We start from the raw sequence: 26,225 nt of genomic DNA on the forward strand, positions 1-26,225 counted from the left end.
TTTCTCCAGACATAAGCCTTGTACAAAGAATACCTTGCACTCAACTCCATAGTTCATAAGAGCTGACATTGACAGAGCCAAGACTTAGCCTCTCTGGCTAGGTAAAAATATCACCCGCTGGACATTGCCTTGCGTGTGGGCCCAAGACCCAGGAGGATGTGACAGGAATGCAACAATCTCAAACTTGGAAAAGCTTGTAATTTACTAAGAAAGGGCAGATGTAAAATTTTAAGACAAATCTATTTGGTGGAAATGGAATAAGAGGGCTAAAGGAGATTCAAATAAAGAGTCTGCCATTTATTCCTGGTGAAGTGTGTTCAAGAAACTTTTAGCCAGACGCTCCCCAGAAAGGCTAGTTTAGGGTATCAGGCAAGGAAACCAAAACCATCAGAAGAGGCAAGTGCAAACCTGGGTGGAGCGAATCGGTAAGGACCATCTGGTCTCTCCTTCCCTATTTCCACAGCCACTGGCCATCAACCGGTAGCTATGATGCACACTGACCATCAGGAGGCAGACGCTCAATGCATAGGCATGGAAACATGGAACAGATTGATGAATCTCAGAGGGAAGGGAGGAGGGGGGAGGGTGGGAAGAGATTGACCAAAGTTCTTATATGCATACTAGAGGCCCCGTGCACAGATTCGTGCACCAGTCGAGTCCCTTGGCCTGGCCTGCGGGGATCGGGCCAAAACCAGCAGTCTGACATCCCCTCAGCAGCGGTTCTCAACCTGTGGGTTGCAAACAATGAAAATACATCCTGCATATCAGATATTTACATTACGATTCCTAACAGTAGCAAAATTATAGTTATGAAGTAGCAATGAAAATAATTTTATGGTTGGGGGTCACCACAACATGAGGAACTGTATTAAAGGGTCGCGGCATTAGGAAGGTTGAGAACCACTGCAAGGGGTTCCGGATTGCCAGAGGGCGCAGGCCAGGCCAAGGGACCCCACCGGTGCACAAATCCATGCACCAGGCCTCTAGTATACCATAATGAAGTTAATATATGCCCATGTAATGAAAGAGCCACCTTAGAAGGAAAAAGGATGCTACAACATGAAAGCCTTATAAAATTAAGAAACAGTTTATCACTTGATATGAACTTTTTTATGCATTTACCTCTACATTTTGTAAAAATACTAATTTGAACAGTAAAGAAAAAGGTGCCCAGGCAGATTACTGCTTATATGGTTTTAGTTATATTTCTGGTGCCCAAATTAGTGCAATCAATTCTACAAGTAACTTGCAACTAATGGGGAAAATTAAATCTCTTACAACTTGCAGGTGGTTATTCATAGTAGCCAATTAGATGGGTTTTATCTTCACTTTCATACATTTAAATGCTATCGATCATTAGCATCAAAGTCTAAAACATACCAATGAGACTGAGACTCCAAACAAAATACAGTACAAATTTATTGACTCCCATCATTCTTAGTCAAGATTTAAGCAAAGTAAACAGACAACAGAATTGGATACGAATAAGCAATGGATTAACATTCCACAGAAATCCTATTTGACTATGAATTTTCAGTCCAAAAAAGCTTATTCCTAAATAAAATCAAACAATGAGTTATTCTGCTAAGGATATAACAACAAAATACACAATTACAAAACCACATTTGTTTTTCTTTCAACAATAAGCATATATTTAATAAAAGTTTTGAACAGTCTTGGATTAATGTCAATAAGAAATGATCACTTTTGGAAAATCAATATTAACCAAGTATGTAACTGGAAAATCTGGATAGCACTAACAAATGACCAAAGAGCACTGAATTCAATTATTTTACAGATTTACAGCAGAATACTTTGGTTCACAAATGACTGCCTCTATAAGGAATTTTTGAAAAGCCTTACGTTAACTCATTTTTCTCCTCCAGATCTAAATGCTGACTGTTCGGTTTCTTCCTAGTCGCGTGGAAATGCCGTAGCCAGAGTAGCACTGAACAAACATGGCAAAAAATTAGACAAACATCAAACTTCTTAAAGTGCTAAAGCCACAAGGGAAAAACCCATCTTTAAAACTTAAAAAGGCCAGTGTTAAAGAACTTATTAAAGAATGTGTTAGCATTATTTAAATGAATGCTTTTCACAATTACTGCAAAACATTGATACATCAGAAACTGATATAATGTTCCAATATTAATTAGTGCAATTTATAAAGAGATGTTATGAATGACATCTAATTATTTTTTGTAGTTAAGAAAAGGCAAATAATTTCACTTCCCACAGTTTCAGATTATGGAACACACACACACTTAGAGGGAACAAGGCCAGCTTTAGATGAGCTAATCCTGTCTCCCCCTCACCGTGGCCATTGGCCTGTGGATGAAACACCCCTTACCTCCAGGGAAGGCCATGTTTTATTCTTGTCTGTGTCTGTTCTCAGCACCAGGGGGTGCTGTGTGTGGATTAGAGTATAACCAATTAAGTGCTGGGGCATATTTTTAAAGAGAAGGTTGTTACGACTTGTTCCAGATCAGAAAACCAAGAACCACTTAATCTCCCCACAAATGCACATGACATCACTGTTGAATCATTAGCTGAATATTTTGATAAAATTATAAATACATACAAACCATAACCAGTTTTAAAGGTAAATATTCTATTATTCTTGAAATATTACTATAAAAATGTGCACTAATGTTACCTCCATTGCTTACCTTAATAAAAACGTGTTTTATGATGTTCCTCCCTCCTTCCCCAACATGAAGAAAATGATTCAATAACAAGTTCTCAGATTAACAAAGAATATATTAAAACATCTTACATTCTTTCCACAACTGCATAAAAAAGCAGACATCCTGAATACTTACAAGGAATAATGAACTTTCTACACTTCCAAAACTAATTACAATCAGAAAAATCTTTTTTCAAGAATATATTTGCTAGCTAAAGAGTTGCAACAATGAAAGAGCAAGTCGTCTTACACCGAGTATTTGACTACTGAGATATTCTTTAAAAACCTGTTTACTGAATAAAGCAATAAACTTGTCTTTCATTATTTTACTTCTTAACGCTTAAAATAGTTACACGAGTGGAAGCATATTTTATTTTTTGACCACCAAAATAAACTCTTTCCGCCTAATGCTTTTAAGATACAGTATAAAAAGTAATAGAAAAACCAGAACTGCATTATAAATGTTTTTGGTTCAAAATTTTATTTGAAGTCTTACGTTCCTTGCCTAGACAAAAATGTGAACTAACAAGACAAACCACTGGCAATTCTTAAAATCTAACAGATTCGCAGCGCCTATATTTAGATCAAAAATATCTTACTGGTCAACTTTATTTAAAAAACCTCAAAAAAGTGGCATAAAGGTTCAAGTCCTAGGATACTGAATTTACAATGCCAAGATACTGTGTGTTGTGGATTTATTAGATACTCAAACAGCCATAAGTAATGATTACTCTGAGGGAAACTGTCTTCTACTAAAGGGATAGATCCCAAGGTGTTCAGAGTAAGAAATACCACATCATACAGGGAATGAACTCAATGGACAATAATTCATCCTAATGTTTGACATTAAATTGTATGCTTTAGTTTTGTCTCTAAAATGCAGACTTAAGAAAATATAAAGATTGTAATAATCATTAATTGTAACTTAATTTTATTTTCCTTTCACCATCAAATTTAAGAACAGAAACAGGAAGTAACCACTCAAATATTTTGGGACTTTTGAGTTTTCAAATCCTATATAATAAAAGGCTAATATGCAAATTGACCTATCAGAGGAAAGACTGTGCGCTCCCACAGGGGGAGTGCTGTTCAGCCAGAAGCCAGGCTCACGGGGAGCGGGCCTAAGCTGTCATCTGGACATCCCCTGAGGGCTCCTGGACTGCAAGAGGGTGCAGGCCGGCCTGAGGGAGCCCCCCTCAAGTGCACAAATTTCGTGCACCGGGCCTCTAGTGAAAAAATAAAACGCAAAATTTCATATGTAATTTACATAATGTACAAAGTCAATTAGTATTTTATAAAAATGTTTGTGTTTCAAATAAAGAGACTGTCCTTCCTACCTTTGGTCTGGAATGTGGGTAATGAGGTTGATAAGGACAGTTCTTTTCTGCTACAGCACAAATTTAAGTACTCAGCATACTATTTCTTAGTCACAGTAGTAATTTTTCTTTTTTGAAAGAATAGCTTGTAAAAAAAATTAATAAACTTGGTGGTCTTAATCCACATCACTACCTTAAAAGGATTTTGTAGATTCCCCAATTTTTCTACTTTTATATATCTGACCACCCCACACAAGTAAAATAAAAATTGTACCTTTTGAAACAGCCCCTAGAACTTTGGATAACACCTATAAGAAACCAAAAAAGCTAAAACCTTATGGGCCAAAAAGAAGTTAAAAAAAAAAAAAACACCACAAAAACTAATTTTGGACCCTTGATAGTACTTAAACAGCCGTTTAGGAAATGCTAAGCAGTGACTTGAAGCAGAACCACGTGAACGCTTTACCACGACAAACTCCAACCAATTCTAACAGAACTTATCACAAGACAAAGAGGTAGGAAACTGTATACTGTCAATATCATTTTTGAAAAGTATGTGGAGACTGCAGTGTGCTGTTTCTCCCTTTGCTTCATGTCTCTGAAAGTGAATGGTAATTCAGGATTCAGAGCCCCTAGGCTGACTCTATGTAAATATAGGTCCTGACCTTTTTGCTATACTAATATTAATTTCAAAATTAGTGCCACGTTATTTTTGTCCCAAATACACTCAGATTTTCAACTTGTGGCAGCATAAGCCAGAGGAAACCAAACATCTAAGTCCTTCCAGTGCTGGACTGAACTTGCACTGTGATGTGGACACAGCACAGCAGCAATCTGATCACAACACGTGTCCCCACTGAAACCTTTGTAAACTGACCTTAGGGGCCTTCCAGAAATCTTAATATTTTCATCTCCCAAGTCTTCCAGCAATAACTACACTAAGTGACCCAAGAGAAAGTTTTTATTTTATGAAAATCTAAGTATTACTATTGCTGATTTAAATTTCTCACAATTTTCATACGAAAAATTCTACATGACCACAAAATGCCAAATATTTTTATCAAGTGTCAGGATAACTTCTTAAAGTTGAGGTTTATCACTTTTTTATTGCTAGAGTATTCTAAAAACCTAAATCAACACTGCAAACTACTCCACTTCTTCCAGATAAGTTTTGGACTTAAGAACATGGCTGAGATTTAACTAGAACTTATGTGTCTGATATAATTAAAAGCAGAAATCCTTTAATAGTATTTCACTAGCTGCAAATCAGTAAGAAAACAAAACCACCTCAAATTAAAGATTATACTGACACTGTGGAATGAGGAACCATGCAAACAACCAAGACCAATCAATTTCAACATTAATGAAGTCAAGTTGTCCTGTGACTGTAAGGTCCAGAAGCACAGTATTTTTTAAGTGTTTTCCTAAGTTGAGTAGACATTATTAATTAATGTCAGTTTACCTCCAACTTATACTCAAGAATAACAATTTCCAACCTTTATTATTTTTTTGTAAAAAATATTTTTGTTTTATATGACACATTTCACAACTTAGGCTGAAATCTGGAGACTGCTCCCATTTCGTTACAGGGAAAAAGGGGAGGTCTTTTAATTATGGGTTTGTTCGTGACTCCAAAGACTAAAGGCGGTCTTGAATGTCCTATGGCAAAGTTTACACATAAACTGGCGTTTGAATGTGATCGCTGAAAGGGGTGGGGCATGGTAAAAAAGTGTGTCTGATTCTTGGGGCACAAACAGTTTCTCCGTGGCCGGAGCTGCATTTTCAGGCAGACCCGTTGGACTGTCAGGCTCCAGGGGCTGGATCTTGGGCAGCGGCGGTGGTGGGGGCAGAGGTGGCGGCGACGGAGAGTTTGTGGGAACAGGGCACACTTCAGATTCTTTATGCGCTGAGTCCTCTGTAGCCTGAGACATATGGGATTGGAAGTGACTCCAGAGCCGGAAATTGGTGCGAAAAGCTTTGTTGCAAACGTGACAGATGAATGGTTTCACGGAACACAAGAGCTCCTGGTGCCGCTCCAGTTGCTTGTGCGAGGTGAACGTCTTGCCACATTTCTCACAGGGCCACAGGCCCGGGTCCTTGCTGGAAGCTGCTTCTTTCGGAGCTGTGCTGGCCTCAGGCGCCACTTCCTCAGCTTCCTCCACAGGCTCCTCTTTGACTTGGATCTTCAGTTGCTTCGAAACGCTAAGGTCTTCGGGAAGACAGGAGGAATCTTCCGAATCGAAGTTGACTTGCTCTGAACAGTCACTGAATGCATTGTCATCTTTTGGTGTGACCACGTGGTTTGCTTTCTGAGGCTCGGGCTGGGCCTGGGGCTTGGAGGAGCCGGTGACTTCACCGTTGTGGTCCTGGATGGGTAAGGAGAAGTTTTCGGCTGGAGCCATGGTGTTCTGATTGTGGACTTCGACTTGGTGCCGCCAGATGCTGAAGGAGGACTTGAAGGTGCGCATGCACTCGAGGCACGTCAGCTTCTTGTACTCACACTTGCTCTCATGCTCGTGCTTGAGCTCGGGCGAAAAGAACCTAAGGCTGCAGTAGGGGCACACGGTGGCGTTCCGGCACAGTCGCTCGTGGCTGCCTTGCTCTAGGAGAGAAGAGAGCTTAGCGTTACAGAGGCGGCACTGGAAAACCTCCTTGCTCGCTACCGGACCATCAAGAGCGAGAGCTTTCGGCTTAGCGACCTTGTGTCCTCCAAGAGGCTTCTCTCCGGGGTGCATCTTTATGTGCTGTTTGAACTGAGAGAGAAAGCGATAGGCCTTTCCACAGTAAGTACAAATGTACACGCCTTTGGCTCGCGACCTCAAGTTCCTCTTGATGACTTGAGCTGGGGAACTACTCTGCCCCTGAAAACCGGGCTTGCTGCGCCTCAACTTAATGATCAGGGCCTTCTTAATCTCTCTCTCTCTCACTATGTCAATCAGCTTTCTTTGGAACTTTTCATCCAGAACGGCATGTGAACTAGAGGCTGGTGACGGGTTCTTCACTATGCCGTGCTGGGTCTGACAGTGGGTCCACACCTTGAAGTTTGTGTGAAACCGCTTGTGACAGATGTCGCAAGCGTAGGGCTTTTCTGGGTTGTGGTACATGTTAATGTGCCGGTGAAGACCTGCTGTTGATCTAAAGATCTTAAGGCAATGTTTGCATTTAAATTTTTTGTTTGGTCTTGTTCCCTCCAACTCACCAAATTCATCTTTGCTCAAGTCAGAATCTGGAAAATCTGCTTTGAGTGTGGGGCTTGAGCCTTCCTCGAGATTATCTTCTGACACCAGAGAGCCGTGCTCGTCCACCTTTAGCTTCTTCAAGGGCAGTCTTCGATCCGCCTGGAACCGCCTTTTTGCTGGGAGTCTGCTCATGTCCTTTTGGTTGTCTTCTGTTTTCAGAGAAAGGTCTCTCGAGCTGGAAGCGGCCGCGGCGGCATCCCCCACAGTGACCCGAATGATGTCGGAGGGATCCGCCGGTGGGCTGCGGGGCTCCGTCTTGATTCGAACCTCAGCAGCAGCGGGTGCACCCTCCCTCTCTGTGGACTGAGAAGCACTGAAGGACCGGAGGCGGTGTGGCTGTGCGGCTGGAGTCCCATCTTCTGGGGTTGGTTTCTCACTACCCTCTTTTAAAGATGACTTTTGAGATAAAGCACAGAACACATTCCCTGGTGCATCGCTTTGCACTGCAGACGACCCCTGGGAAGATTTCAAATCTATTGAGGGTGAGTAGACAGGAACCTGACTGTCCATCGACAGTGACCGTCGCAGGAGACTCTTAACAAGCGGGCCACTTCTGTCAATGCTTTGGTTTGCAGAAGCAGACCCACCGGACGGGATCACCAAGCCCAACTTTGAGTAGTACAACAAGTTTCTGTCCTCGCCCGGGCCATTTCCTCTGTTAGTTTCTTTCAATAGATAGGGAGTCTCTGATGAGCTTCGAAGAGACAGAACAGGTGGCCGGGGCCTTTTCAGGGCCAGCTCTATAGCTTTTCCTTTGGGCAGCGGACTGCTTCCACCTGGTTTGTCATCCACTGCCTCTCTGTCTTGCAGAGGTGCGGAAGACAGGACTGCATTCCTTTTCCCCAGGCTGCTTCTGTTAGTATCATCCAAAGATCCAGAACACTCAAGAGACTTTGTGTATCCCACAGAACCATCTTTTGGCCAACTCTTTTCAGTCAATGACAAATCGTGAAGTGGTTCGGCTGGTTTGGAAACCTGTGGCTTACTGGCATTGGCCTTGACTGCAATGTTTGGGGAGGGCTGGGAAGTATGGCTTATATCGGGCGGACTTTGACTAACCGTTTTCCCTTGTGCCTCGTTCCTGCTTTGACAGACAATGACACTTCTCTTTTGAGAACTGTTTTCATCATGTTCCACGAATATTCTTTTTCTGTTGGGACACACTGGAAAGGGTGCTTGAGGTGTTTTAGAAACGATGTTAGTCAGAAAGGAAATCCCGAGGCTGTAGCCTAGTTCTTGCACAGCAGCAAGGCTGCCTTTCTCCACAAACAAAGACGAGGAATAAATGTAGTTCAAGACGTTATCAAAAGCGTCTGGTTCACAAAAGTCAAGCTGGAATACAGTTTGCAACTCATTCTCCTTATTTGTGAATAAACTATGAAAATATTCACTGCTAGCAGCCAAGACATTTTTGTGAGCTCGAAATTTCTGGTCTCCAACAATCAGAAGCACATCACACAACTGTCCTTTGAGGCGTTCCTCATTGAGTGCGCTCAGGAGAGAAATGGCATGTGCTGGGTTGATGTAATGCTGTAATCCCTCCATTGCTTGGGTTTATCTGAAAGACAAAGTATAAAATTATAAACAATGCAGTGAAAAGTTCTCCATCAGGTGAAATGCTCTGCAAAGGCAGAGACCATTAACTGTCTTTTCAGAGGTGCCAATATTTAGCAGATTATAGGCACACAAAAGTCTTTGTTTAAACTATCTTATTTAAATAACATGGAAAATATGAAGAAACAGGTCTCATGGCATAAGTAGATCATCAATTATTAAAACTGAGGGATTTTAGAAACTACAGACTGTAACACAGGCATTTTCACCCATCAAAAAAGCTGTTAGACCATGGCAAGTATGGAAGGAAGAGATATTTAAAAATAATAGTTTATTATTTAGGGTCCTTATCCATTTCCTGTTTTGTTCTATTCTTATTAGTTCAGAGAAGTAGTTATGATGTACTGAAATGCCTGACATCTATAATTCTGAAAGGAATCCTTTTATCACAGTGTCGAGGGTTCAGAACGAGTCACCCAAGTTGTGTCTCTGAGGTATGTGGATTATTTTGAGTTAAAGGCAACAGATACCCCAAGAGAAACGTTGCCTTCCGAACAACGTAGAAGAATTGAATTAGGATAACCTTTTTGACTTCTCTATATGGCAGGACAAACTACTAATTACTGTACATCTGCTCTTCTCATCCTACAATGAACCTCCTCTCCTCTGAAGCCCCTGGTGCCTTACCTCATCCTTAGTTCAGAATAGCACATACACCTCATTTCCCCAGTCTGTCTCTGGACCTCTCATGTATGCAGGGTTCCCATATGTAATTACATTTGGTTATTTGCTCTTGTTAATCTGTCTCAGGTGGATCTGATTAGACCAGCCCAGAAAATCTAGCAGGGGTCCTCAAACTACGGCCCGCGGGCCACATGTGGCCCGCCGAAAACATTTATCCGGCCCGCCGGATGTTTTTGCCACCGCTGTGTGCATAGGAATTTGTTCATAGTTTTTTTTTAAACTATATTCCGGCCCTCCAACGGTCTGAGGGGCAGTGAACTGCCCCCCCCCCCCATTTAAAAAGTTTGAGGACCCCTGATCTAGAGGGTAGAAGAAAGTTTCTTCCACCCCCCACTACTGGATATATTCATTAGCAATGCGATTTAACAATGAGTTGCAAAGTAGAGGTCTTACCAGACTGTTAAAAATAGGCATAAATTTGGAAAGTGAAAAACCATCTGCTAATGACTACTGTATCCTAATTACTATTTAACAAATGTTAGAAATGGTAAAGAATAAAATAATTTGTTTTCTTATGTATGCTAAACACCTTGCAATCTCCTGAGTATTATTTTCTTACCAAAATCACATAGTCAATAATAGCATAAAGGAAACTTTGACCTAAGTCTAAACTAAATTATTACTAATTCAAAATTAAGGGATTGAATTGGGATTTCCCTGACATTCTTCTCAAATCTAAAGGTGAGACAACCTAGTGGTTGGGTGCAGGCTCTGCCCAAGAAGCTGGGGTTCGAAAGCAGGCTCCTCCTCCCTTGCTGTCGATTAGCCTGATTATCAGGTGCCTCATCTGAAATGGAAACATGGACCATGCCCTCCTTTAAGGTTGTTGTAAAGATTAGGTGAGCTAACATCTCATACACAGTAAGGACTAGACAAATGATGTGCAATTAATTTTCAGAAATCGCAGGATTAATAGGCATTTAACTCAATATCAAAAAAGAAGGGGCTCACTTGAAACCTACCCATGTTCTGGACAAAGAAAGCCATTTCATAAAGAGATAATGTTACTGTAACACCTCATCTCTTTGGTTCGATTTTATAATGCCATCTTTCTTTAGCACATTAAGCACCCAACCCGTTTTGTTTTCCTGACGGAAAGTATAGTGTCAGTCACCGGTGACTGACTGTTAAAACGTGTTAAAAGACTTATGATATTTATTTTTAATATTAAAATGGATTCAAAGTAATTAAGACTTGTGACAGTTTTATCATTCTCTAGAGGGCAAGCTGTGGATGTACCAAACTCCACACCCAGCACATGTGCAGGTTGTCCCCTGGCTTCAAAGGACAAGCCTTTGCAGGTCAACCAGATTTGGGCTCTTCAGAAGAGCCCACAAGAAGAGTCTGGTAAGTCACCAACCTGGAGCGACCAAGCATCCTATACCATGTCCTTAATGTTACTCTGACTCCCTGTTCCGGTGCTGACTCAATTTAACCAACTCAGAGGCATGGCTTTGCTTCCGGGACAAAGCCTGTGGCCTGTCCACAATCACTCACCTCGGCCGCACTTGTCTGATTTTCGGTTCATTTCTGACTGCCATCATTTCATATCAGTGGTAAATTTTAGTGCTTGTATTTGTGATTGCCTGATAAAGGTATTTTCCCTTCCTTTCCTGTTCTGTTAGCCATCTTAATTTCTCCCTTAGCCCCACTGTACTGTCTTTATAATCACACATCTATTTATGTGCAAAGAAACCTGTCATCTTTTACAAAAGTCAGCATAGAAAGAGATAAGCTTATAATACCAAACTTAGCAACTTAGCTGAGTACTGAACAGTTTGTAGTGCTAATGATTTTTGAGAAAGCTGGTTCAGATGTTGCCACAGGGGAAAAACAACAGATTAAGAATCAAAAGCTTGGACAAGTATTTTTCAAAGGTGTTTCTTAAAATCAATTTAGTGGTATAAAACTAGTAATAAAATAACTAGAGCAAAGTGAAAAATGTCAGAATGTCTCAAATGTAGTAAGGCTAACTAAGGTCTTGTGGAAGTTCTGTCTTGCTTCTATGTACACACATCCAAACATGTGAGCAAGTACTGGGTTGGGATGTATAATATACTCCTTCCTGTGGGCCAGAGTCAAGACAGTGTGAAAGAAAGTGCTCTAGGCTAATCAACCTCTGAGCCTCAACAATGCTACTGTGAGAATTAAATGAGAAAGCAGTAATTGTTACCACTTACTCACTCATTCAACAAATGGCATTTGAGAAGGCCTGAAGGTGGCAAGGATGAGCCATGAGGATGGTCACTGAGGAAGAGCATTACAAGCAGAGGGGAGCGTCAAGATAACAGCAGGGATGGAGGTGAGAGCCGAGGGAGGCATGGAGGATGACATCAGAGAAGCATGAGAAGAGGCTGTGCAGGGTTGGGTGGACGCATGGAAGAACTACACTTTTTATTGGGCAGCCATAGGAAGATTCTGAGCAGGGAATTATGTTTAAAAGGATCGCTCTGGCTACATTGTTGAGAATGGACCATGGAAAGTAGGGAAAGAGTGGAAGCTGGAAGGCCAACTAGAATGCTGCTGCAATGATGCAAGTGAGACATGATGGCAGCCTGGACCAGCTAGGAGTCCACTGCAGTGATCCATGTGAGACACTATGGTTCCTGGGCCAAGGTGGTAGCAGGGGAGATAAAGGCAGTCATTAGGAGTTCTAGTGGATTAACTATAGAGGATAAGAAGGTGAGCAGTTAAGGATGTCTCCAAGTATTCTGCCAGAACAACTGGAAGGATGCTTGTACTTGAGATGAAATTTGATAGAAAAATTAGTTCAGATTTTTTTCAAGAATTCAGTTTTGATATATTAAATGTTAGCAGAAATCTATTTATTAATGTACCTTTTACTGGCACCCTTTCCTGCTTCACTTTCCCTATAATCTTTCTTGTGCGTCCTGGGATCACTTCTCAAATAAACTTCCACATCTGAATCCTTGTCCAGGGTCTGCTTTTTTGGGGGGGACACATAACAAGACGCAATGGAAACTTGAAACTATAGGTATAGGCTGAAGAACTGTGTGAAGACTAAACCGAATGAGATTTTGTCCTTGAACATGAAGCAAATGCTATTCCACATAGCATCTGCACCCTATTCCTATACGCTAAAAGTCAACATTTTCTCACTTTTCATTGTTCAGAAGTTTCCTTCTTTTGCTTTCTTCAAATTATCATCCCTGTTTTTGTTCTAAGTAAGTACTTCCAATCCCTTGAACCACAGGCTTCTATAATCTATAATAAAAGCATAATATGCTAATTAGACCGGATGAAGCTGGGGCTGCGAGGGAAGCCCAGTCCTGGGTGCCGGAGGGAAGCTGGTGCTGGCAGCCAGGGGAACGAAGGCCTACTCTTGCAGGGATTTCATGCATCGGGCCTCTAGTCTTTGAATAAAAACATCTGGTAATTAGGGAACAATAAATCACTCAGAGTTGAGTTGTAAAAGACATAGTCATTGTCCCTGAAAATTATTTGGGGACTAAAAACTATTTGAGTGTAACCTCCATTTAGAGTTATCAATGAGATTGTTTGCCCAAGAACCGGCTAAGTATATCCAAATTCCTGATATGCTTGATAAACAACTCTATAGTATTTTCCAATCTATTTACTCAAGCACTAATTGAACATTTACGGCCACACATTACTGTAAACATTTTTCATTCGTTAACTCAATATTCACAGCAAAGGCAGTACCCTACACTATAGGTACTATTCTTATCACCACCCCCATTTTATAGATGAGGAAACGCAGGCACAGAGGGATAAGGTACATGCTCAAGGTCACAGACTTACTAGTAAGCAGCAGAGCAGGCCTCAGCTTCAGAGGCCACACTCTTAATTCCTACATCACCTGTCACTAGTTTCCTTTTAACGCTCACATAAACACCTAAGCTAGGCACTGGCATCATCCCTGTTTTACAAATTAGGAAACGGAAGCACTAGAGGTCAAGTAATGTAGCCAAGGTCACCCAGTCAGTTAGTAGTGGGTCTGGAGTCTGGCCCCAGAGCCTGTACTCTTAGTCATCATGTTACATGCTTCTCATTACTCGGCATCCGTCGAGTATGTGCCAGAACCAGCTAGACGTGGTAGATATCTATCTGACAAGCACGGACCTGCCTTATGGGCACCTGAAATCTTGCGTGGGAACAGAACAAGTCAATCTGTCATCCCATGCTCCAATATGCTAAGCACCAGACAGGTACACAGAGTAGAGACAATATAGGTGATGGCACTGATCCAGGTGAGAGGAAAGTCAGAGAAGGCATGCAAGGTAAGAGGCCTCATGAACAATCAGGTGTTAAGAACATGGGAGGAGCCCTGGCCGGTATTCCCAATGGTTAAAGCGTTGGCCCACGCACTGAAGGGTCTCCGGTTTAATTTCTGGTCAAAGGCATGTACCTTGGTTGCAGGTTTGTTCCCTGGTCCCAGTTGGGGCGTGTGGGGGAGGTAACCAATCCATGTGTCTCACATTAATGATTCTCTCTCTCTTTCCTGCCTTATCCCTTTCCTCCCTCCCTCTAAAAATCAATGGAAAAAAATATTCTCAGGTGAGGATTAACCATCAAAAAAAAAAAACATGGGAGGAGTCAGGAAGGAAGGGTGAAGGGCACTTCAAGGACAGGAGCAGTATGTCCAACATAATAGGGACAAGACACAGTGGCGGGCTGGAGCAAAGGAAGGACACACATAGGGGAGGGCAGGTGAGTAGGGAAGGCAGGCAATGAGGCTGGAAGGAGGATAGAGGCCTGAGGGCCCTGGGGGCTACACTCGAGGACTGTAAGGGGAGCGTGACCTCTTCCACCTCTCCAGTAGCCCAACCCTCCGATGCCTGGAGCAACAGGACAGAGAGCACAGGGCAGACCCCTCACAGGTTGAGGCCTTTGCTTTTATCTTTCATTCAATTACTAAAACTGAAAAACAATGGCTCCTTTCCTGGTAGAGCTGCAAACAAGTAACATTCTGAACTTCTGTGTTTTAATGGAACTTAACAACTAAAAATATAAAATGCTATGTTAAAAATGCAGGCAAAAGGGGGAGAAACCCACACTGTGAAATGTCATGAAATAATCCAGCAAAACCCTGTGTGGCTGGTGGGTGTGCAGGCTGAATTCTCAAAACCCACTGCCTTTTCTGCTCTTCTGTCAGACGAGGCCAGCTTTGTTACTGGATGTACCTTCTCTTCCATAAATCTGCCGGCTTATCACACTCCGTTTCTCACGCATGTTTTAATTATGAATAATCAGCCTCTGACTTACAGAAGACAGTGCATCATAAGTTTAAAAGCTCTATGTATACACATTGCCACTGTACCCACGTCCTGTACCTTTCCCTTTGCTCATCTCTACCTTACTCATCAGTGCAAGTGCTCCTGCTACCAGTCATGGTGGAAAAACCTCTGCACTCTTAAAAGAAAAGTGGGTGAGATGGGAAGAAAAGTCCCCTTTATGAGTGGCAAAAAAGGCTTGGAGGAAATCCCCCAGGAAAACCAGATTCTGATACAGGGCTGGCTTGCTTACCACTGGGTCCCATAGACAAGTATCTTCCCAAACTCTGCCTGAACTTTCTATTTCATGCTGTTTCCTGAAATTTCCAAATGAGAGAATCTTTATAGTTAACAAGTCATGGGAAGACTTTCAAATCTGTGTACTTGCCTGAAACCTGGCATTGCCACCTACTAGATATGTAACCTTGTAAAGATCACTCGACCTTTCTGAGTCCAGTACTAGTGGTTTTCTTAACCTGACGAGCAGGGCTAACACTACCCACCACAAAGGATTTTCATGATGAACGAAAGACACAGTATGTTTGAAAGTTCCTAGTATATATAGTGTTTCCGATATGGCAAGCACACATTTTATTTCCTTCCTTTCCTGAATGTTTATGTGGGCCTGCTACATGTCACGTATCACAAGAGGTGCTGGTGAAGGCAGATGAATGAGCTGGCCGGCTGCCTGCTGCCCAGTAGCACACATTCCTGTCGTAGGACATGCATGATGAAGGACACAGGAAGTGTATAATGATGCTGATTTCAGGAAGCAGTTAATTGGGCCAGGGGTGGGAGGGTGGATGAGTGAACAGGGGGACATCAGGAAGGTTTGGGACTCACGGCTCACTTGACTAGTAGTAACACTCACTTGATTGTTAATACAGGTTTCTACTACAGGTACTTTTCAGAAACACTCATTTGATCCTACCAGGGCTTCAAAACTCCCGAAGGCTTGCCCTGGCCCAAAGCCCTTCATAACTGGATTCCAAAAAATTAATTCATATCAGCACCTCAAATTCCTCAGATACTAAATGCTAAGAGGAGCGGGGAATTCATATTTTAATATAATTTATTTCAATGCAAATAGTTTCCTCTTTATATCAAACTAGGGGCCCGGTGCACGAAATTCGTGCACTGGGTGTGTGTGTGTGGGGGGGGGGGGGGGAGTGTCCCTCAGCCCAGCCTGCCCCCTCTCACATACTGGGAGCCCTCAGGCGTTGACCCCCATCACCCTCCAATCGCAGGATCGGCCCCTTACCCCGGCCTGACGCCTCTGCCAGAGGTGTCAGGCTTGGACAAGGGACTCCCATCTCCCCCTGATCACTGGCTCTGGCCCCCACCCAGGCCTGAGGCCTCTGGCCCAGGAATCATGCCTGGGCAGGGGACCCCCATCTCCCTCTGATCGCTTGCTCCACCCCCCGCCCAAGCCTGACGCCTCTGACCCAGGCTTCAGGCCTGGGCAAGGGGACCATCATATCCCCCCAATCCCCAGCTCCGCCCCCCGCCCAGGCCTGATGCCTCGGCCAGAGGAGTTGACCCTCATCACCCTCCGATCACCAATCACCGGATCGGCCCCTTGACCAGGCCTGAGGCCTCCGGCAGAGGTGTCAGGCCTGGGCAGGGGACCCCCAGCTCCCCGTGGTTGCAGGCTCCGCCCCTGCCCAGGCCTAACACCTCTGGCCTAGGCGTCCCGCCCAGGCAGCGGGGACCCGCAGCTGCAGCGGCCCCACGATCGTGGGCTTCGCTTTAGGCCCAGGCAAGGGACCCCTAGCTCCTGGGACTGCCAGCTTTGACCGTGCCCAGCTCCCATCGCTGGCTCCACCCCAACTTCCTGCTATCACTGGCCAGGGCGGCAAAGGCACCTGATTCTCCAATCATGGCTGGGGGGCAGGGCAAAGGCGGGTTTCTGATCACTGTCAGTGGCAGGGGGCTTCTTCCTGCTTTCCCTTTAGCCTCCCTGCATTGTGCCTACATATGCAAATTAACCGCCATCTTGTTGGCAGTTAACTGCCAATCTTAGTTGGCAGTTAATTTGCATATAGCCCTGATTAGCCAATGAAAAGGGTATCGTCGTACGCCAATTACCATTTTTCTCTTTTATTAGATAGGATGTAGAGGAGTTGCAAGGAGTTAAGATTTTTAAGGGGATGGGTGGAAGGCAGGCTCTTTTGGAATACACAGCTTTCTGGGGAATTGAAACAGAAAAAGGGAAGCACGTAACCACTTGGATGAAAAGACACTTGGAGCTGAGTAAGGCACTCAGAAAGGAAGATGGGAAGGGATCAAAATAACCCAACTTTCAAGTTCTGGAGACTAAAACTCAGGCTGGCATTAGAGCTAAGGTACATTATACATCAAATTGGCTCCAAGACTAGCAGACAAAACCCTTACTACCAGATTTATAGAGAAATGTCTCTTTATATATTAACCTAGAATTAACTCTGAGCACAGAAGCCTTTGGAATGTTGGGGACTGCTAATATAGTCCTAAAAATGACACTGGAAAAAAAGAAATGCATGTAACAAAAAGCACACACACAGAGAAACAACGCACCTACATTTGACACTCACTCTGGGACAATATAGACATCCAGACATTATTTGAAGCTCCTCTGATTTCAACGCCAGCCTTGCTTATCTGATCCTTCAAGAGAGCAATGTCACTCACTCCCTTGGATCGCCTCTCACCACATTTTCAGTCTCTTGAGAAGGTGTAATTTTGATTAAAGGTGTGTTCTCTGCACCTCCAGCTGAATGGCTCTGCTGTAACTCAGTTCAGGGTGAGTGGAGACTCTCTGGTCTTGGCAGCTTAGCAGCCACTCCTCCTCCTCCTGCTGCAGGAAGCCCCTTGATTTGGCTTTGGAAGAACTACCCTCGTCCCCCTAAGTACAGTCTGATGCCTATTCTCCCTTGCTCAGGAGTAAGTACATAACCAAAGCCAAGCTGATTAGAAACGTTCTCTCTGGAACCTGGCCTGAGGAGACGACAAAGGCAGTAAGTGGAAGCTGATTTATTCAGCAGTGGTCTGGGAGTGCAGCCTGCCAGGGCCTGGCTACACAGATTCCTGCAGTTACATACCATGGTTTTTCTCTTTCCGTCCAATTCTTTAGCTTTTCCTTAAACCTCAAGAGCAACCCTGTATCTTTATGATAAATTCCTTTTTCTATTCAACCCAATCAATCTTTTCCTGTTCTTGTTATTAGATGATGCTAACAACATATTTCATGTGCTATTCATTCTTCCTGTCTTCCCTTCCAAATGCATGGATAAACTGCGGCTGGACTGGGCTTTCCAAAACAAAGCTTTGATCGTTCATTGATTGAACACATTAAGTATCAGCATTATTAATTCACTCTCACTGAGCTCCTATTAGATGGTGAGATATACCGGAAATACAGGGGTGTACAAAACAGACAAGGCTCCTACTTTCTAGTGAGGTAAATCACATGATAAACAAGGAAACAAAAAAGATGAGTTCAGGCTGTGCTGTGTTATAACGGAAAGAAATAGGGTGCTTTGACTGAGTAGAGTAACTAGCGGTTTGGAGAGGAGGGCAAGGAAATGCCTTGATGTGATATTTGAGCTGAGACGTAAGACCTAAGTGAAAAGAGCCAGACTCGACTTTGTTTAAAAACAAAATAATAAAAACAATGGTTCTCCATTAGGCTAAAAGGCAAGATTTTAAAAACGTGTGCTCCAAGGTTCTGTAAATGTGGTTTCAAACTAGTTTTTAGACCCCCCCCCCCCCCCTTAGTTATCCTGGTGCTAACTTCCTGCTTCAGACACTTCATCTCTGAGACACAACCTGCACGTCCTGCTTCTTCTATCACCCACTCCGTAATGTTCTATACCTCATGGAGCCCCCTCCCCAGCTCCCTACTCAGTTCAACATTATCTTTCAAAGCTCAGCTCAAGTTCCAATTAAGCCTTCTGTCATGGGCTGGATTGTGTGACCAGTCCCATCCCCCCCACCCCCTTCATATGCTGAAGTTCTAACCCCCAGTACCTCAGAATTTAAGCGTATTTGCAGATAAGGTCTTTAAAGGGGTAATTAAGTTAAAAAGGTCTTTGGGCCCTACTCCAACCTGACTTATAACAAGAGGACACAAACACAGAGGTTCAACGATATGAAGACAGAGAGAAGATGGCCATTTACGCACCAAAGAGAGGCCTCAGGAGAAATCAACCCTGCCTGTACCTTAATTTTGGACTTCCAGGCTCCAGAACTGTGAGAAAATAAGTTTCTGTTGTTTAAGCTATCAGTGAGTGGTACTCTGTCATGGAAGCCCTAGAAAATGAATTAACACACCTTCCCTGACTACTTCAGTCTAGAATGAGCAAACACCTTTCAACTCCTGCATTACACAGAGTGGCATCAGTGATGTAGTGTTTATTCAATGCCTTACACTGTTAGTCATCTGTGTCTCCCCAACTGAACTGTCAGCTTTTAAGGACTGAGAATCTACTTAGTATCTTTTGACACTCTTCACAATGCTCAACATTGTATCTTGCACAACAATAAGTATTGATTTTTTTCAGTACTCTGACATTCCAATTAAGTGCAGGAGTGGAAATTATGCTTTTTTATTTCCTATCATAAAGCTGGTCCCTTATATTGATTTTCCTATTACTTCCTAGATAAAGTCCAAATGCTGGACTGACATACAGGACTCTTCATGCTCTGGTTGCAATTAATTTCTCCACCCTTATTGGCTTATTGGACATTTCTTACCATCCACCCTACAAACTTGCACCCCTGGTTTCTTACCATTTCTTTACTCAGCCAACTTCCACAGAAAGATCCAGCTCAAATGCACTGTTCCTGTATAGCTTTAGTACTTTGCCCCTATCCAGTAGCTTAGTCATCTGAACTACCATAACACTTATCCTCTCTCTGCAATAATACAACTATTTTGAGTGATACCCTTCATGGGAGTCCCTAAAAGGGAGAACCCTTGTTTCCGCCTGTTATCCCTAATGATTAGCACAACGCCTCGCAGATATCTATTGGGGAGAGAGAGAAATTATCACACTAAAGCTCAAGACCTGGACTTGCTCACCTTTGTTGCTCCAGCATCTGCTATAGAGCTCAGCACGTGGCAGCTTTCTTTGCCGTGTATATGAGTTCCTGTGGCTTTCATTTACCACTGAGCAATGACTCTGAAATCCGTCTCTCTGCTTGGACTTCTCCGTGGAACTCCAGCCTCTCAGGTGCCCAATGAAGACTTCCATCGCAGGAAACCCCCCATGTCCAGGACTGCAGGCATGGTCCACACCTTCTCGCCCCTATCCCCATACCTGCTTGTCTTCACCTATTTCCTATTTAGTTCGGTGTGCTGACAACCACCAGTTCTCCTAAACCAGAAACCTCTTCTCTTTCCTTTCTAGCGAGTCCCCAGGACCTGTCAGGCCTCCTGCATAAGCAGCCCGAGATCTGCTCTCCCATCCCCACTGGCTTTGGGGACATCTAAACTTGCCCCTTCAAAAACCTCTTCACCCGGAGATGCCCTCAGGAACTCGGCCCCTTTTGTGTTACACACCTAAACCCCCTGCATAACACCTAATCCCCCTGCCTAAACACTGTAACTTAACTTTTCCAACGTTTATTTCCACAGAATGAAGCATACTATATATATTCAATAGTGTTAAAAGAAATGAATTAAAGTTACTTTGAAGTAAACCAAAGCCCCAAGTTCCTGCTTTCTTTTTATCATCAATATTTAGGGATGCTTCAATTTAAATGCAGAGGACGCAGAGGACGACTAGTCATTCCAGATGAATGAGGAATTTGCTCCAAGCACGGAGGGAAACGTTTTAAAAAATAACTGTCAAGGAGAAATCTTCCTAAAATGGGTTAACCCATGTCCCTGTCCCCTTAAACGAGCTAAGCAGAGCACAATGCGGGCTCCTTACTGATGACTCAGGGTCATCATGATGAACAATCGCTGGACTATGCTGTAATACACGGATGCCCTCCGATGCTCGTGCTGGCTCTGGCACGGAAAACCCCTGGCTGCTACACTGTGCGGAGTCTGATGAGCATTTGCCCCGTCGCCCACTGTCAGGCAATCCCGCTGCAAAACCTGCCTAAGAACACCCCGCCTCCAAGCGTGCTGCTGCAGAAGCCCCCTCCCCCGCCCGCCTCTGCCCCAGGCCCGCAGCCCCGGGCTGGCGTGCACGGTAACCGGGTAAGGGCTAGGACGGAGGGGCTCTCCTGCAGTCAAAGGCACGATCGTCTGTAGTGAGCTACGGAGTATGTTCCCCGTAAGTGACCTGGGCGGTAGGAGCACCCATCACAAGATGACGGGGACCAGGGCCCACGGAAGTCTCTGGGCCGGGGTCTCCGGAGCCGCCGGTCTGAACCCCTCCCCTCCCCCCTTCCCCACCGCAGGCCGCCGACTTCACACCGGGGTTTTCCCAAGCCGAACAGCAACGCCGGTGGCCAGCGGAGGGGGCTGTGCTCCGCGGCGGGCGTGGAGGCAGAGAAACAGGTCTTCCCCGGGGCCTGGGGGGAAAGGAGTGCGCTCCGGGGTCCAGGCGTTTGGCGGCGGCCCGCCCAGGAGGCAAGGCGCGCAAAGCAAAGTCGACCTGGGTTACAGGTCGGTTAGGCCGGCGGGGCCCGAGGGGACGGCGGGAGGGGGCGTAGGCCGTGGCAGGTGCGGGGTCCCACTGACCCTCCAGCTTCCGCGCACGCTCGCGCGCCCCTCAGCAAACACCGGCCAGTGGCCGCCGCCACAACTGCGCCGGACGGGAGCACGCGCCCTTGACGGGAAGGCGACCCAACCGTTCGGCGCAGCAGCTGGCTCAGAGGCCCGGCGCGTCCGCCCCCAGGGCCACCTGGCCCGGCGAGGGAAGCCCAGTGAGGGACCGAGCATGCGCAGTGGCGAGGGCGAGGCCAAGTGCGGGAAAGGAGCATGCGCAGTGTGAAGGCACAATAGGCTACGTGGGAGCCCAGGGCATGCTCGGTGAGGGACGGGAGCCGGCGCAGGCGCAGAAGCGCCCAAAGCCCGCAACCCACAGGAGAGAAAAAACAGGAGAGAAATCACCTCAGAGTTACGTCAGGAAAGGCCGCGTTTTGCGGGGAGGCTGTGGCCTTCCACAGGGCCCCGCAGTTCTCCTAGGGCGAGGGGCGTGACAGTTACTCACCGGTCTTCAGCCCGGAGGCAGACGCCGGGTCCCTTTCCGCTCACACTCGGCTCGCGCGCGCCGCAGCCGCCGCTGCCGCTGTGATTCCATCCATCTTGAATTTGACGTCATCCCACACCAGGGATGAGGTCATCGCAGGCAGCGCTCGTCACGTGCGCGGGGCTGTGATTGGCCGCCGGGCGCTCGGGGGCGGAGCGAGGGAGGTGCGCGGCGCCGGGGGCGGGGCAGCGTCGGGCCGACGGGAGGACAGCCAGCGCCACCCGCGTCCTCCCGCGCCCGGCTTCTACCGGGGCCGCCCGCGTCCGCCTCCTACCGCCGCTAGCGTCCTCCCGGCGCCCGCCTTCCTCCCGCTCCGAGTTCTCGCCCAGCCCGAGGCAGACTCCTGGCGGCCGCGAGGGGTGGCGGCGGCGGGAGGGGCGCGCATCTCGGGACGCGGCGCGGGTGGGCCCGGTGAGTCCCCGCGCCGGAGCGACGCGCGCACCGCGGAGGCTGGCAGCGGACGTCCGCCCCGCCCCCGGCCCAGCGCGTGTGGCGGCGCCTCCGCACGCCCCTCGGAGGTCGCTTCCCCAGTGGAGGCGCGGGCGCGGGAGCCGCCTGGGGCCCCGTGTGGGCGTCACCGGGGTCGTGGGCACTGGCGCCGGCGATGCCTGGCTCGTAGGGGCTCTCAACGAGTCGCCCCCGCAGGAAGCTTGCGTGCAAGTGCGCCGCGTATGAACCTGCTGACCTTGAGAGCTAGCATCTCCCACCAGAGGGTCTGATCACGAAGGACCACCTGAGAGTGAATTGGCGTGAACGGGGCCCCAGAGTCGCCCTGCTGGCACAGATCGGGGTGCTTGCTCCGATCACGTGCCTGATGGCCTCTGCTTGTCCACTGCTGCTCACCGACAAAACCTCCACTTTCAGTAGCATCCAGCTAAATGGGCAGTTAACTTTCTCTAATATTAATTTTAATTTCATGTTTCTTAGGCTTAGTTTTCCTGCAGGAATATTACAAGTCCATTAATTCAGAGAACGCACTTCACCTTTTTTAAAAGATTTTTTTTTTTTTAAAGTACAGATTTTAGAGAGGGGTAAACATTGATTTGTTCACTTATGCATTCATTGCTTGATTCTTGTCTGTGCCCTGACGGGAGATTGAACCCACACCCTTGGAGTATCAGGATGATGCCCTAACCAACTGAGCCCGGGCCAGAAGACTCACTTCACTTTTAGTCAAAAGCCAGAAAGTTAATGTAACAAATGCCAAACTGTAAACACTAATTCTAAAGAAAGAGTCTGCTAGGCAAGCTAAATAGAACATCATATTGTTTGATATACTTCAAATGGTAATTTTCAAATAAAATTTTAGTTTCTTTAAAGTTGAATTGACCCCAGCTAATTTATGAAATGTTTGAGGAGTATGTGTAAGAAATAATTTTGCATTAGGCTAATAAAAACTAAAAAATTGTTTCAAAATTACCAGCTCTATTATCAGTTGTTAGAGTTTCACTAATTTTAAGAGTACTCTTAGTCTCAAAGGAAGAAGTTTGGACCTAAAATTTTTCTCCTACAAGTATTTAAAACTTTCAAAACCGGCTTTGACTTAAGGTAGGACGCAGCAGTGATTCTAAGTCTTTTAAAGGGCCTGGGGTTTTAGGGTCCCCTGTGTTTAGGCTGGGCGAGTGCACATGTTTAGCCCAAGAAGATCAATACAAAGCTATGCAGCAAAGCCTGAGCTATTAGCTAGGTTTTCCTGTTCACCGAGTACTGTACCATGTGCCAAAAGCAATCTCCCCGAACCTATATCTCTAGCTGTCTCAGGAACATACACAGTGGCGTCTCCGCTTTAAGCCGTGTGACTGGGCTTTTGCCCTCATCATTTCACTACAAGGCACTTGACTGCTAAATCCGGCAGGAACTTGTCGCTCCTTCAGTCGGCCTCTTTGACTTGTGAGTCTCTGTACCGATTCATTTTTCAAATCTACTTGCTTAGTGACGCCTCATTCCCCTGTATTTTCCTCCCTCTTCTCTGACCCTAGTTCTCGGCCTTCTGTGTTGGCCCCTCTGCCTGTGTCCAGCCAGGTTCTGACGTGGCCCTCTTGTTACACTCACCCGATGCAGTCGCAGCCATCCCTGGGACATGAGCCCAGCCGGCTGAGCTAGGGGACTTGGACACCATCTTTGCTCCTCTTTTTCTCCAGTGTTCCCCCGATCACCAAGTCTGGTCCATCAACCTCCTGAATGTTTCTTTGATAACATAACCACTTTCCACCCCAACAACTTCCTAACTACTCCCCCAGCCTACAGGTCAGTGATGGCGAACCTATGACACGCGTGTCAGAGATGACACGTGAACTCATTTTTTTTTGGTTGCTTTTTCTTTGTTAAATGGCGTTTAAATATATACAATAAATATCAAAACTATAAGTCTTTGTTTTACTATGGTTGCAAATATAAAAAAATTTCTATATGTGACACAGCACCAGAGTTAAGTTAGGGTTTTTCAAAATGCTGACACGTCGAGCTCAAAAGGTTCGCCATCACTGCTCTAGGTCTTTCTTTTGTAATCTACCCTCATATTGCAGTTAGTGGTTTGTTTTTTTTTAAAGTAAAAGGTATGCCATTCCCTAGCTTAAGTTTTTGATGGCTCTCAGTTACCCTATGGAGGGTATGTGCCTGTCTATATATGTAAAAGCCTAAGTGATCGAACGACAGAACGACCGGTCACTATGATGCACAGTGACCACCAGGGGGCAATGCTCAATACAGGAGCTGACCCTGGTAGTCTGTGTGCTCCCACAGCCAACTTCCCACAGCTGGCCAACCTCCCGAGATACCTCCCCCTGGCCGCCCTGATCACCCAGATCAGAACTGGGCGAGATGGCCCTATTGGCCCAATCGCCAGCCAGGCCAAGGAACCCCACTGGTGCATGAATTCATGCACTGGGCCTTTAGTTACTTATAAGGTGCTAAGAGTGGAGGTCACTAACTTATGGGCTCAACTCTAAGTGGTGTTTGTAAAGTGGGAAATTGGGGTGGGAATCCTAAGCTCAGGTCCTTACCTAAATGTCTGGACTCTGGGTGTGAGCAGGGTTGTCATATAGTAAAAATACAAGGCCGAAACTCAAAATCACTGTTTTGTCCTCCCAGCCTGCCAGTACCTTCTCATCCCTCTCGCTTGCTGTGAGCCCAGCACTCTGCCTGACCTATGTTAGGAACACCACATGTTTTTATGAGTATATTTTCCATACACGGATGCATCCGAACAGGATCGCTACCATCATATGTGTATATTTATACACAGGTCCCAACATTTATATAGCCAGCTTCTTGTGAGCCCCATCTGGATAACCCACACTGCTCACTGAGCAAGCCCACAGCTACGCTTGCTGTCTGCATTCTCTCTTTCCTTTACCTGTTCTTCCTTCCCAGTCTCTGTCCTACTGAATGGGGCTGCCACCTACCTCATTACCGAAGCCAGGAACTTGATGGTTATTTTAGAGACCTCTCTCAACTTCTGTATCCAGCTGTCACTAAGTCCTATCAACCTATCTCTTAAATAATGGCCCCTTAAATCTGTTCTCACTAGCCCTCCTGCTGTTCTTGGCCTCCATGGTCTCTGGCCAATCACTGTAGCCCTTCCACCAAGTTCTTGCTTTGGTTTTGCTCCTTCCCTTCCCAGCAGTCCATCTGCTTTCAGTCAAATTATCTTTCCAAATGCAGAGCTGATGTCTGCTGGGGTGGCCTCAACCTGCGGTTGAGATGGCTTCTCTCTGCTCCTCCCCTTCACCCACTTTGGCCACGTACAGCTGGGACAGGCACTGACTCAGATGCCCTGTTCCTACTCAGTCTTCTGGCAGATCTGATCGCTCTTCCAAGCACCAGCCCAAGGCCTCCTGCCTCTGTGCTTCGTCGCTCTGCCATTCATCCATCACCGGCTGCTCGCAGGCCAGCCCCTGCACTAGCTTGTGGGCTCCTTAGTGCAGAGACCGTGACTGTTAACCTGAGTATTCCCAGAGCTTTGAGCCCGTTGCTAGGGCTGTCCCTGGCGGCCAGTTCCCTGATTCTGTGGTACTGGTGATACTATAAAACCTAGTGTGTTTGCATTTCCTGTGCCAAACAAACACAGCCCTTTCATAAATTGGGGGAGGAAGGTCTCTATGGGTTACAAGCCTAAGCCTCCACATTTTTGGAAGTGGAAATTTTTCATCATCTGCCATTCTCTTAACCATGTGTTTCATTTTGAACATGCATCCCGATGTCCAAATTTGCCCCACCTATAGGTTGGGAAGTTGCCCCTTTAA

At 45.6% G+C, this 26,225-nt stretch overlaps 1 protein-coding gene across 5 annotated transcripts; it reads right to left on the minus strand.

The window, feature by feature from the left end:
• Positions 1 to 1,401: 1,401 nt before the first annotated feature.
• On the minus strand, positions 1,402 to 22,410 carry ZBTB21 (zinc finger and BTB domain containing 21). Of its 5 annotated transcripts, XM_059686518.1 has the most exons (3): positions 21,943 to 22,410; positions 7,202 to 8,799; positions 1,402 to 6,604 (listed from the first exon to the last, which is right to left on the minus strand). In XM_059686518.1, the coding sequence occupies exons 2-3, from the start codon at positions 8,784 to 8,786 to the stop codon at positions 5,610 to 5,612; spliced, it is 2,580 nt and encodes an 859-aa protein (XP_059542501.1). In that variant the 5' UTR covers positions 8,787 to 8,799; positions 21,943 to 22,410; the 3' UTR covers positions 1,402 to 5,609. The 5 variants fall into 5 exon arrangements, with proteins under 5 accessions (XP_059542501.1, XP_059542499.1, XP_059542497.1 ...); XM_059686516.1 differs by having other exon boundaries at positions 1,402 to 8,799; positions 21,843 to 22,409; XM_059686514.1 differs by having other exon boundaries at positions 1,402 to 8,799; positions 21,943 to 22,408.
• Positions 22,411 to 26,225: the final 3,815 nt, after the last annotated feature.

The sequence above is a fragment of the Myotis daubentonii genome, chromosome 3, assembly GCF_963259705.1.
Source record: "Myotis daubentonii chromosome 3, mMyoDau2.1, whole genome shotgun sequence".
NCBI lineage: Eukaryota > Metazoa > Chordata > Mammalia > Chiroptera > Vespertilionidae > Myotis > Myotis daubentonii.